This window comes from Electrona antarctica (genome assembly GCF_951216825.1).
Source record: "Electrona antarctica genome assembly, chromosome: 23".
Taxonomy (NCBI): domain Eukaryota; kingdom Metazoa; phylum Chordata; class Actinopteri; order Myctophiformes; family Myctophidae; genus Electrona; species Electrona antarctica.
In genome coordinates, this window is record NC_136804.1 from 28,448,446 (window position 1) to 28,462,718 (window position 14,273).

The 14,273-nt window shown below is 45.1% G+C and overlaps 1 protein-coding gene across 1 annotated transcript in view; it reads right to left on the reverse strand.

Moving 5' to 3' along the window:
- The window catches only part of nav3 (neuron navigator 3), a 503,241-nt gene that overhangs the window by 125,701 nt on the left and 363,267 nt on the right, over nucleotides 1–14,273 (reverse strand). Inside the window, exon 7 of the mRNA XM_079494499.1 lies at nucleotides 12,596–12,770. Within this exon, the coding sequence (XP_079350625.1) occupies nucleotides 12,596–12,770 (175 nt within the window). The remainder of the gene's footprint in view (nucleotides 1–12,595; nucleotides 12,771–14,273) is intronic.

Here is a 14,273-nt window from a genome sequence, read left to right on the forward strand (position 1 = left end):
TGTTTCTATTATGAGCTGACCCACCCCTACACTCCCGGGCTGTAAACTGCACTGAACTTAAACCATGCATGGCAAATATATATATACCCAGAACAAAGAACACAGAACTTGAAGATGGAGTGCCACAATTTTTGTATTTTTCCAGTTTTTCATGTGTCTATGAGGTGACAGTACTTCATTAGACACCCTGGAGTCGTTTTTAAGTGCAATGGTGTATTAACTTTGTATTTAGGGTTTCTTCCTGGATAGGCTGAACCCTTGACAGTCAAACAAAAGGGCCAATGAAATAAACAGTAATATAGTGACATCACACTATCAGCCCTTCCCCTAACCCCCCCCCCCCCCCCCCCCCCCCCCCTTATCATACAACTACAGCTGTGGGTGCGGCTTCAGTTCAGGTGGATCACCAACCATCACCACCCACCAGGCAAACCAGGCATACTTAGGCTGCATTCACACGTACCAAACACCAATCAAGCAATGTTTGGTCGTTTTTTTGTTTTTTTGGGCCACCACAATGCTTTTCCAATGGGAGTCACATGGTTTGATCAAACATTTGTGTTTGATGGCTGATTGCTGATTTCTCCCCCCTCATCAAACAAAAATGTTTGGTCAAACCATGTGACTCCCATTGAAAATGAATTGGAGCAGCAATCAAAAAGCAATCAGGCATCACACACGGACCAAACATTTGTTGTGTAGGTGTGAACTAGGCCCTAGGCCTCATTCACACGTACACAACAAATGTTTGGTCCGTGTGTGATGCCTGATTGCTTTTTGATTGCTGCTCCAATTCATTTTCAATGGGAGTCACATGGTTTGACCAAACATTTTTGTTTGATGAGGGGGGAGCAATCAGCAATCAGCGATCAAACACAAATGTTTGATCAAACCATGTGACTCCCATTGGAAAAGCATTGTGGTGGCCCAAAAAAACAAAAAAACGACCAAACATTGCTTGATTGGTGTTTGGTACGTGTGAATGAGGCCTTAGGGTGCGTTCGGAAATGCGCCCTGAACGCACTGGTGTGCTCTCTTGTCGTTCGTTTATTCAGTGCACTCGGTGCGTCACAGCTGTGGTCGTTCGTAAATAAGGCACACTGTGACGTCACCGCCCACCACACTCAACAAACTGACCACATTCCCGGTGCGCATTTCCAAACGCACCCTTAATGAACTGGTGGGCGTGTCCACATAAAAGCATGATTTTAACAAATACTGTACACTTTTTGGAAAACGTTCTTCCTCCTTATATTATAATAATAATAATAATAATACCTGATGATCATGTTTTAGGGTGGGAAAAAAATCGTAAACGTCTTTAAATAAATACTTTAAATAAATACACACAGTCACCTCTTACACCAGCTGTTAGTCAATCAGTGCCTCATCACCACATCACCCAGAACTGAGGGGAGAAAGACTGCAGAGGAAAGCTACATATGACCCATCTTCACCCTAGGGTCATAAGTTATGACCCTAGGGTGAAGATGGGTCATATGTAGCTTTCCTCTGCAGTCTTAACACATCGATTATCGACTATTTCTCATAATCTATTAAATGGATTAGTTCGATTAACTGTTGCACAACATGCCAGCATAACGAATAAGGAGCAAACGATCACACATGACGCATGATCACAGAGATGAGAGCTGTTAGGCATTTCCTATTTCAAACACATGGAAGGCATAAAACCCTTGTTAACACTTCTGTCGCAGGTGTATTTGTTTGAATACTACTTACTTAACTACGAGCGTTGCATTAATCACTTCAACCCTGGAGCCCACATTTTTTTAATATTGAGATTAGCCTTTTTTCAAAAGGGCTTTAACGTGTTTAATAAAGTACAAAGGCGTTTCAAGAAGCCCGTCGACCATCTGGGGAGCCTGGTAGGTACAGTAGCTCAGCCAGTTAGTGTGCTAACCGTTGTGAGACAGGTTTCCTGTCTGTCTACACTCTGTTACTGTACTGTTACTGTACTGGACCGAGACAATAATCTACCTGTACTACTACTACTACTGTAAATACCACACTTCACTTTTCAACATTTTCACTTCCCTCTCATACTTCCGTCTTCCTAGCATGGTACTGTAAATACGGTAATGTGACTTTATTACATCAGTATTTTAACCCATTTAGACCTGAGTTAAAAAACATTCACTATTCAAAGATTTGCGCCACATTTTTACGATTTTTCAAAAATAGCAGACCTTCAAGCTCGTAGCGCGCCACCGGAGCTTGTAGATCTGCTATTTTTCAATAGCTAAATTATAACATAATGTTTAAAACACCAAAAGGGGTTCCCGCCCAAAATGGGTTAAGAATACTTAACTTTTTTATCTTCACTTGCATGTCTCAAGTTTTATTTGACCTCATCTTTACTAACATTGTTGAGCAACTGGCTGCATGTGGCATCATGTATGATAACGGTAGAGACCTGATGAATCATGAAGCGAGAGCTGGGTCTCAACCCTCACTGGTATAAGCTCTTCGGTTTCAGGAAAAAAACGGTAATTCTCAAAAATGTCAGCGGCCCCCAACTTTCACAATTTGAATCAGTGGCTGCAATTCGTGGGCGGCTAACGAGACTTTAAAACCAACAGCGAGGAAGAGCCAAATCACTGTTGACCTCAGAGAGATATTCATTATGCGCAAGCCTGTGTGATGTTATATGCTAATGAGCTGGGGATCGCAGACAGCGGAGCCCATGAAAACACGTTCAGGGCCATTTCCCTTCGCACCGGAGAGCCTTTCATATCGCTGGAGGAATGAAAACTATATGACACGCGACACACAGAGTTAATGATGGCCTGGAAACCAGATCCCTTCTCCCTGTCCGGCGCCCTGCGTGGCAACTCTTCCAGCACCAGTGTGTTTCGCGCTACATCAAATAGCCTAAATGGCTTTTTGCACGCAGAGATGCGTTTAAGTCAAAGATTAACGGAGCTCATCCCTCAATATAGGTGGCTCTCCCAACGTGGGCAAAAACAGTCTGGGCTAAAACTGCTCGCCGCTCTCCGTGTAAATAAAGCTTGTATGTCCTTTTCCTTTCTCGGTGTCCTTTTCTTTCATGTCCGTGGTGGGAGTCTCGTGGAAGCCAAAAAGGAAGGAAGAAAGGAACGGTGGAAGGAAGGAGGAGGAGGGATGCTCTTAAAAAGCGACAGAGGCAACAGAGATATAACACAGGCTACTGGTAGGGGAAACGTGTTTGTGGAGGCCGCAGTTATATTGAAAACCCACCGCAGCACGTGTCTGTCAGAACAAACCTTGACAGGGGTTCTGTGGCGCAGATCTTTTCCACCACAAGGCCTTATATAATGTAGTGAAACATGAAGGCAAGGGTATACAGTCCCAGCCTGGAGTGCTTATCCAACCCACGACCTTTTAGATCTTTCCATGTGGAGGAAAAAAAGGGCCCAGAACATATGAGGGCAAGATGCAGTGCGTCGCTCTTGATAGAATCCGACATACATCAGCAATAAAAAGACTAATAGTCCATGACACTGCGGTGCATATTATGCCAGCGATATTGGATGCCACTGCTGTCCTAGTAAATGTGAGTAATATCAGTTTGGCCGCAGATAACGGTCGCAGCACTGAGAGGTCAGACGGAAATGTATGGCTCTCAGATCCAAAATGGTGACCACTCGACAACTCTGGTGACAACAGGTATTAACTGATCCCAGGGCGATAAATCCAGCCTGGCCTTTCCAAAGCCGATACACGAATGAAGACACATGAAGTATGCATCGGTTAATTTATGGATGCTGTTACTGTACGCGTATTTGTGACACATTCAGTTGATTAACCACTTGCAACTCTGGAGGCCCTATATGTTTTCAAAATAAAATCAAGCTCAAAACGTGATGTGCTGTGAGCTTGTAGATCGGCTATTTTCGCTTTGCGTCACCATTGTACGCCTACAGTGAGTATTACAGACTGATGTCCGACCACACATTAAAATGACATTCTAAAGCCCTAACCACACCAAAGGGTCACCATGCAACTCCTTGGGGTCCAAACGGTTGCAAGAAGTTAAGGCTAAAACCGTCTCGACCCTTTGGTGTGGTTTGGGCCATTGAATTCCATGTGTTGAATCACTAGGGTCAACGTGGGTCAACGTGTGTCCACGTGGGTCAACGTGCAACAAGACATATCACACAGCAGGGACAACGCTAAAACCGTCTTGACCCTTTGGTGTGGTTAGGGCTTTCATTACCCTAAAGAATGGTAGATTAATTATGCTTCAAGTAGGGTTAACTATGCCATTGGAGTGACTAATTAATGACAAACAACCAATATTGTACAGTGATTGAGACCAAGCAATACCCAAGACAAAAATAACATGCCAATATCACGTACAGTACAATGGCCACTGTTGAGTTGAACAAAACAAAATCGCAATAGCAATCTGTAGTCCACATTAATAACCAAACAACATTCAATCCAGGACATAAAACAGCTTTAAAAAAACAAAAAGCACATTATCTACAGATCAAACAAATCCAATCATTTACCAGTTCATGATGCTTAACGGCATGACGGCACTAATCCATATTCCACCCGCGGCCTCCTAAATTCCAACAACGTCCAACCTCTGCTTCCCTAGACGCACACGGACGGACGGAAAGGACGGACGGAACGGACATGCACGCCACGCGCAGTGTTCAAATGTACCTCGGAGAGGAGTCTGGCGTTGCTAGGCTGAGTGTTTTCCCATAGGGCAGACGACTCTTCCTCTCCCGGGAGATGGCAGTGGGCAGGCGCGACGATTGTGATACCAGGGGGTCAACTTGCTGGCCACGGGACATGGTGAGTTAAGTGGGAGGGCAGTGACTGCCTCACTATAGTGCTAGGGGGGCCCCCCTGTACCCTTTGCAGTAAAGGCAAACCTCCCCTGGCTCCAGTCTGTCGCGGTCCCACCAATGGGGAGATCCCCTCCCGACACACATGCACACATACGTCTCATCCCCGGCTCCGCAGACACCAGCTAGGGCCAGCAGGTGCTGTCTATAGAAAGCACTCTACCCCCACAACTGTAAATGTGCAGGAGGCCAAGTGTGTGTGTGTGTGTGTGTGTGTGTGTGTGTGTGTGTGTGTGTGTGTGTGTGTGTGTGTGTGTGTGTGTGTGTGTGTGTGTGTGTGTGTGTGTGTGTGTGTGTGTGTGTGTGTGTGTGTGTGAAGCTGCGAGCGGAGCTAATTAGGTCTACAAAGCAACAGTCATTGTTCAGCTCAGTACACTATTAGCCTATATTTTTGGAAGTTATTCAGACGCAACTAAATCTCTGGGTCAGGCATAATATTAATTTAGACACTGTGGAAAATGAAACTATTTTTGGTACCCTTTCAGTCAAGGCAAATTAGTAAAGTGGCAATGAATGGATAATAGAATCCAAAGTTCTCCTATTAATATCTTTTGCTGAAAACAATGTTGAACTTTATCGAGGTTAAGTATTTAAGCCCATTTTTTTTTGTTGAGCGATGGCGCCACAGGGCAAAAATAGCAAATCTACAAGTTCATGAGCATGTAGGCTATAGTGCTGCTATTTTCGCAATTTCTTTTTTAAAACATGAGCCTATAAATGATTATGTCCAAATTAGGAATACCAGGCTGAAAGTGGTCAAAGTGATACTGGAGTAAATCCTCTTTTTGTTTTGTATATAGACCCACTAACTAAGTCATTTCGCTGCTAGAGCTTCAAGTGGTGCGGTGAAACCAGCCTTCTCCATTAACCACTTAAGCCCTAGTATATACCTCGTCGCACAACGAATAGCCAAACGGGGTGCATACTTAGTTTAGACTAGTCATTGGTTAGACATGGGTTAAGGTTAGGTTTAGGTGTGCTGCCCCGTGGGAGGTTAGGTTTAGGTTTCTGGTTTAAGGACTTCAGTGTTTTGTACCACTATTGTATGAGTACCGAACAAAGAATGTTTGCTTTCGCCATCTTTGTTGGGTTAGGGTTCTATATTTAGATCTTATATTTAGATTTAGTTTGGCTTAATCTAGGTAGGTTTCTGAACGTCAATGATTAACGTGTGATTTACCTTTGAGGGGATTAGGTTTGAGATAGGCTGTAGTTGTAGGACTAATGACTGGTCTAACCAATGACTAGTCTAAACCAAAAACTGTCTAAACTAAGTACTGCACCCAGTCAAACTGGCCAATCTACAGACTCACGTGTGACACATTGCAATGAATTATAACACCTGTGTGCTGCCCCCAAGAATGTTTACGTTTAGGATTAGAGCCTTAGGGGTTTAGAGTCTGCAAGTCAGTGTTGATTTTGCCGACTAAAACTGAGATGAAAAATATTCGTCGACTACCTTTTTTTCAATGACAAAAAACACAAAAACGAAGCCATGGTGACTAAAACTATGATTAAATATACTGTCGATTTTGTTAACAAATAAAAAACTAAGGGACTAGTGGACAAGAGATCCAGTATAAGTAATTTTACACTTGGTTGCATGCTGAAAATAGCAGATCTACAAGCCATTGCGCGACGACATCAAGCCCCGCCAAAACACATTTTAGTCGACTAAATCAACTGTAGATTTAGTCGACTAAAACTAAAACACAAAAAAACATTCCGGGTGACTAAAATGTGACTAGAACTAAATGAAAAGTATTCCAAGAGACTATATGACTAAAACTAAAATAGAAATTTGCTGCCAAAAACCAACACTGTTCTACAGAAGGTGTCAATGAAAGGTGTAAATGAAAGGTGTCAATGAAAGGTCAATGAAATGTCAATGTCAATGAAAGGTGTCAATGAAAGGTGTAAATGAAAAGTATTCCAAGAGACTATATGACTAAAACTAAAATAGAAATTTGCTGCCAAAAACCAACACTGTTCTACAAGAAGGTGTCAGCATTCCTCCAGTATATCAGCCTGGTTATGAATCTAAACGGGGTAAAACATTTCCTCAGTACTGTGGCAGCCCAGACGGCTGCATGAGGGCCAGCCGGTCAATCATCAAAGCTCTCGCACTGAGAGGTTGGATGTTGACGAGGAGCCACTCTAGTGCTGTAGATCACAGGAAATGGATGACGGCGCTAAGTATTGCTGCTCTTGTGCCAAAACTATATAGAAAAGCTGCAATAGTAATAACACTCCAAGGGTTTGTTTTTCCTGTTTTCAACGTGTCAGCAACGCAAAGACAGTGTTAACTCATTTGACCCATGGTAGTACTATTGCAACATTTTTATTTTTTATTAATTACTTAATTAGTATATTTTTTTCTGTTCTCTTTTTCATTGTTTAGTCTTGCAATGCCATTGGTCATGATATTATTATAAGTCATCTGTGTTGCATTGTGATGTTTGACTCACTCACGCACACGCACACACACACACGCACCGGGATGACCCTGCAGCAATGACACCACGTCACCCCCGACAAAAACAACAGGGTCAACAGGCTCCGTTTATCACGGTCACATACAGCCTGACCCTCTGACGGCCTGCACTTACACTGCAGGCCGTCCCCTTCCTAATCAGCCCTGCGGACTGAGATGTTACTGAAGCTACACAGGACCAAGGTGTGTGTGTGCGTGTGTGTGTGTGTGTGTGTGTGTGTGTGTGTGTGTGTGTGTGTATACAGAAGCGCTGGCGTGCTACAGGCAGTCAGGGCGGGGGTCTCGTCTGCACCTGTTTCTGCATGACGCGAGGGGTATGGGGGGGGGGGGGGTTGGAGGGGTGGAACGGGAGGCAGCTGTGCCCCTGAAGACCCCGACACACACACACACACACACACACACACACACACACACACACACACACACACACACACACACACACACACACACACACACACACACACACACACACACACACACACACACACACACACACACACACACACACACCCAACCTCCATCAGCAGCAAAGTCTTTCTAAACTGAGTGAAACCTTAAACAACTCCACTCAGCTGTGAAATTTCACCAGCACACTCTCCACTAAACGCTGACAGTAAGAAACTGCTCTCGGTCCGCATATGAACACGCACACGCGCACGCACGCACGCACGCGCACGCACGCACGCACGCACACACGCACGCACGCACGCACGCACGCACGCACGCACGCACGCACGCACGCACGCACGCACGCACGCACGCACGCACGCACGCACGCACGCACGCACGCACGCACGCACGCACGCACGCACGCACGCACGCACGCACGCACGCACGCACGCACGCACGCACGCACGCACGCACGCACGCACGCACGCACGCACGCACGCACGCACGCACGCACGCACGCACGCACGCACGCACGCACGCACGCACGCACGCACGCACGCACGCACGCACGCACGCACGCACGCACGCACGCACGCACGCACGCACGCACGCACGCACGCACGCACGCACGCACGCACGCACGCACGCACGCACGCACGCACGCACGCACGCACGCACGCACGCACGCACGCACGCACGCACGCACGCACGCACGCACGCACGCACGCACGCACGCACGCACGCACGCACGCACGCACGCACGCACGCACGCACGCACGCACGCACGCACGCACGCACGCACGCACGCACGCACGCACGCACGCACGCACGCACGCACGCACGCACGCACGCACGCACGCACGCACGCACACACACACACACACACACACACACACACACACACACACACACACACACACACACACACACACACACACACACACACACACACACACACACACACACACACACACACACACACACAGTATGGTAAGGTGATCTGTCAGGGGGGGAATGCCACCCATGTGAGGCATGCCAGGCCTGTCTTTAGATCCGTTCTGTCTATATACATCACACTGGACTGTGCATCAGGTCAGCCCGACACTATTCACTCTGCTATGAACATCTTTACAGTATGTTCTGTCTATATACATCACACTGGACTGGGCATCAGGTCAGCCCGACACTATTCATTCTGCTATGAACATCTTTACAGTATGTGGACGTGCACTTACAGTATAAACAGTGCTTTGAGGAGATGTCACAGGCCCTTATATTGACTGTGTTGTATACTGTGCTATGCTACTAACTAGGGGTGTAACGATATAGTAACTGAATCGAAATATCGATTTTAATTAAGTTTGACTTTGTATCGTATCGTTTGGAAATGGAGATAATCGCTATCGAATCGTTTTGCAACGCAAATGATCAATTTGATCAATGCTAAGTATTTGTGCATTGTATTTAGCAATTTTAAGAAGAAAAAAGAAAAAGATGGGTTTAATTACCTTTCCATTCCAAATAGCTACAATTGGTCTGTCGATAAATGTATGTATTCTCTGAGTTCATGTCAAGGTGTGGGTTTGTCCTAACCTGGCAGCACTGTGGCATCAAGCATCAAGGCAGCACTGTGTATGCCTTGATCCCGCCTCTAGCTGCTGCTGATTGGCCAGGCCGTTTTGTGGCCGGAGCATCAAGTCTGCCTGATAGTTCCCAGATGGGAGCAGGAGGGGGGAACCCAGTGTACTCTCTGCTGCCCCATCTGGCGGAGTCAGGTTAGGTTTGTCCATACTGTATGTGTTCAAAATACAATGTCCATCTATTTGCCACAGAATCACTGTGTTTACTTATTTATATCCATAATAATGAATCTTTCCCTTAAAAACTGAACTATCCACCAGTTTCACACATATTTAATGTATTTGCTAAATAGTTACTGTATCGATTTCAAATCATTGAATCGTATCGTACTGTATCGCCATAATGAACCAATATCGTACTTGTATCGTATCGTCAACCATGTATCGTCATACGTATCGTATCGCCGTTAAAACGTATCGTTACACCCCTACTACTAACGTACTGTATGTACATAATGTACATAATGTACAGAGGCATCCTACATGGTCAAATCCAAGTACTGTATCTCAGAGACTGTACGGATGTAAGCAAATGTACCCCTGATTTGTACACTCTTTGAGTTACATCACATGGATTAATTAACACTGAGGATTTTACTGTGGGCGACTGTGGCTCAAGAGGTAGAGCAGGTCGTCCAATGATCCATGGGTCGGCGGTTCGAATCCCGGCTCCTCCTGTCTACATGTCGAAGTGTCCTTGGGCAAGACACTGAACCCCAAATTGCTCCCGATGTGCTGGTTGGTACCTTGCATGGTTTCCGCTGCCATCGGTGTATGAATGTGTGTGAATGGGTGAATGTAATGCACAATCTATGTAAAGCGCCTTGGATAAAGGCGCTATATAAATGCACCATTTTACTGTGTACGAAAGGTACAATGGTTCGTATGATGACGTACAAAAACTGATGGCAGTGGTATTCGTAATTTGAACTGCACGTGTTGATTCCTTACATAATAACAAATGTGCCATTTATACCGAGTCCATTGAGTCCATACCGGATTCCTACCAATTTCGTCAACAAATAAAAACTAGACTAAAATGTTAGGAAGGGGCTAGTGGACAAGAGATCCAGTATAAGTCATTTTACACTTGGTTGCATGCTGAAAATGGCCGATCTACAAGCTCATAACGCGTTGCGCTGTGACGCGTTGTGAGCTTGTAGATCGGCTATATAAAATGTGACTAAAACTAAGTGAAAACTATTCAAGAGACTATGACTACACATAAATTCAAAATTTGCTGCCAAAAACAACACTGATTCCTACCAGGGCATGAAAATTAGGATACATTAGTTTCCATTATTAATACTATGACTTTGTCTTGAGATCAGATGAGGTGACAGTCTGTGACGTGTTTTATGTCTGGAAAACTGAAACGGTGTCACTGATTTACTGTCTAGGCTTTTATCTGCTTACATAGTTCGTCCACTGACATGCTTTTCAAAAAAACTAAAGCCAATGCAGTCTTCAGGGCGATTGGCTGACTGTTTATCATCAACAGCAACAATCAAGTCATCCGTAACCAATCTGTGACACGTAGTATCGTAAAAATGGAAAACAATCGTCACGTCCTCAAAGCACTAAATTAATGACGCCGTTCACACTAATTCCACATGCCTCCACGATCTTTTCCTATTGTTCCAATTCCAATGCTATTAAATCATTACTGACACTCACTGAGGTCTCTGGAAATATCAACTGCCAGTTTTCCAAACAGCCTCTATGAGGAGAGACTGCCATCCATGCACTACTACTCCTTCATTTCATTGTCTAAGTATTTGTATACTCTGTACAGTGACAATAAATTTAATCTAATCTAATCTAAACTACACTATTTACACGTTACAGTAAAATAGATGAAGACTTTGAAGGTGACAACGTACTGTCGTAAACTGACAATCTACAAGCTCACAACCCAGGGACCCAGAGGAACAGTTACAGGTTGACAACAAGCGGTATTGCCTGGAGCACAAAACACAAAATCTTCCCTACTTAAGCAGACATTCTGTCTTAGATCACTGGTGTTGTCAACTTGTCTCCCACGCAGGAGACCTGGGTACAAATCCTAGGAAGGACACATATAGTATAACCAATAGTGTCCCTATTCCCTATTCCCAGCATACTATCACCTATAGTATGCTGTACTGTAGGTCAGTAACCTTTTCTGGATCAGGGCCTATACTTGGTAAATGGTGCATTTATATAGCGCCTTTCATCCAAGGCACTTTACATAGATTGTGCATTACATTCACCCATTCATACACACATTCACACACTGTACCATTCACACACACATTCACACACCTTTACATACACTGTACCATTCACACACACATTCACACACCTTTACATACACTGTACCATTCACACACACATTCACACACCTTTACATACACTGTACCATTCACACACACATTCACACACCTTTACATACACTGTACCATTCACACACACATTCACACACCTTTACATAGATTGTGCATTACATTCACCCATTCACATTCACACACACATTCACACACCTTCACATACACTGTACCATTCACACACACATTCACACACCTTTACATAGATTGTGCATTACATTCACCCATTCACACACACATTCACACACCTTCACATACACTGTACCATTCACACACACATTCACACACCTTTACATAGATTGTGCATTACATTCACCCATTCACACACACATTCACACACGATGGCGAAGGAAACCATGCAAGGCACCAACCTGCACATCAGGAGCAATTAGGGGTTCAGAGTCTTGCTCAAGGACACTTATACACTAACTCTGGGGGAGCCTACAGGGTTCGAACTGGAAACCTTGCGGTTACCATCCGGCCACTCTACCCCTGAGCCACTGTCACCCCCTAGTGGCCACTCTACCCCTGAGCCACCACCGCCCCCACTTAAAGAAAGCATTCGCGGCTCAGTGGCCCGGTGGCTCAGCGGGTCAGTGGCCCGGTGGCTCAGCGGCTCAGTGGCCCGGCCACCTTCTGTATCTGACTTAACAAGGCAGCCAACAGGCTTGCTTGTGTTGTGTATTGTACTTGCTTATATTGTACTATAGTTAATACATTTCTTCAAGGTTTTGAGGGGAGAATAGTACCATGCAGTTGTTGCATTCATAAATTGCAACGATTTCTCAATTATTTTTGCGCTATCCTTACGGCCCAACGGTGCCGTGAAGCGGTGCTCACCTGGACTGCATCTCCTGGGGTTTGAGCGTGCTGGTGGAGGATGCAGAGGTGCTGGTCTGTTGGCTGAGCTCCACCAGTGACTGGTAGTACTGCTGCTGTTGCTGCTGCTGCTGTTTGTAGCGCGACAGGATGAAGAAGAGACCCAGGATAGTCTTCAAGTTGCCATTTCTGATCTCTGTGGAGACCAAAAGGAAAACAAAAAGGTTAAAGGTATATTCAGTGATTTCACTTAATTCAATATCACTTATCTTTTCTTATTTCTTTGGATAATCCTCCCTACTATAAAGTGTGCTGACCATATAAGGAGTTCCTCCCTGTCCCCAGTGAGCCCTGGAGTCAAAAAACCCTAGTTTCGGTTTGGGCTTTGGGTGGCAAAGCCTTCATCCAATCAGGATGAGAGGGGCCTTCCTCCAATCATGATCGAGTGGGGCGGGCCTTGGTGCACGTGCTGTTGGTCAGTTGTACTTCCCTCATTGTAGAGCGTGTGCATGTGCACATCTTGTTACCAGGGCGGACCGGGTTTTTTTTTATATTATGGAGAAACCTCAGTTCGTGGGTGGTTAATTGTAGGATGAATATGCATTATGCCAGCATAAATTAATGTAACGCATTTTAATTCTGGATCAGGTTACTTGGACTATAGTCAAAAGTAGAACTGTGGAGGTTCTGTGCCTGTTTTCACACTGGTTGGACCACATTGAATTCAACGTGCAACCCCATGCCAACACTTATCCGTTGACCAAACGTATCTGACACCACGGGCACAAAAAAATGAATCTGAATTAATGTGAGACTTCCTCCTAATGGCATGCATAACCACATTCAACAGCATTTTATCTGCACTAGAACAGCTTGTAGGTCGGCTAGTTGGGGTGCAAGACACTGTCGTGCACTGAAGCATAAATCAGGATTTAGATAGATAGTTATCCGCGTACAAACAAAATTGCCGGTTCGAACCTGGGCTCCCCCAGAGTTAGTGTCGAAGTGTCCTTGAGCAAGACACTGAACCCCTAATTGCTCCTGATGTGCAGGTTGGTGCCTTGCATGGTTTCCGCTGCCATCGGTGTGTGAATATGTGTGTGAATGGGTGAATGTAATGCACAATCTACAGGTATGTAAAGGTGTGTGAATGTGTGTGTGAATGGGTGAATGTGCATCAACAATCTTTTCTTCTTTTTTTTTGCTTCTGCCTTTATTTTATATTTATAGGGACAGACAGTATAGGCTGACAGGAAATGGGGAGAGAGATGGATGAGTGACATGCAGTAAAGGCTGTCGGGATCGGGATTCGAACCCGCGGCACACTGCCAAGGTACCTGGACCGCTGAGCCACGGCCCAGGCCGTGCATCAACAATCTATGTAAAGCGCCTTGGATAAAAGGCGCTATATAAATGCACCATTTACCATTTACACACCTGAGGGACGAGTCAACAAATTTGCTATTGATCTCGCTTGCTAACGCATCCATTTGTGAAATGGACTTTTCATATCACGCCCATCTCTAAAGGCTGGCGCGCACAGAGGCGAATGAAAGAAAGCAACACATGACACAGCAGTTTTCTAAGTCTCTTTTTTTTCACCCCATACACTGAAGCTCAACTCTCTTCCCAGCCATCCGTGGCCATGGTGTTAGCAGATTGCAAAAAAGTTGGTGAAGATTAATGTTTTTGGGTAGTT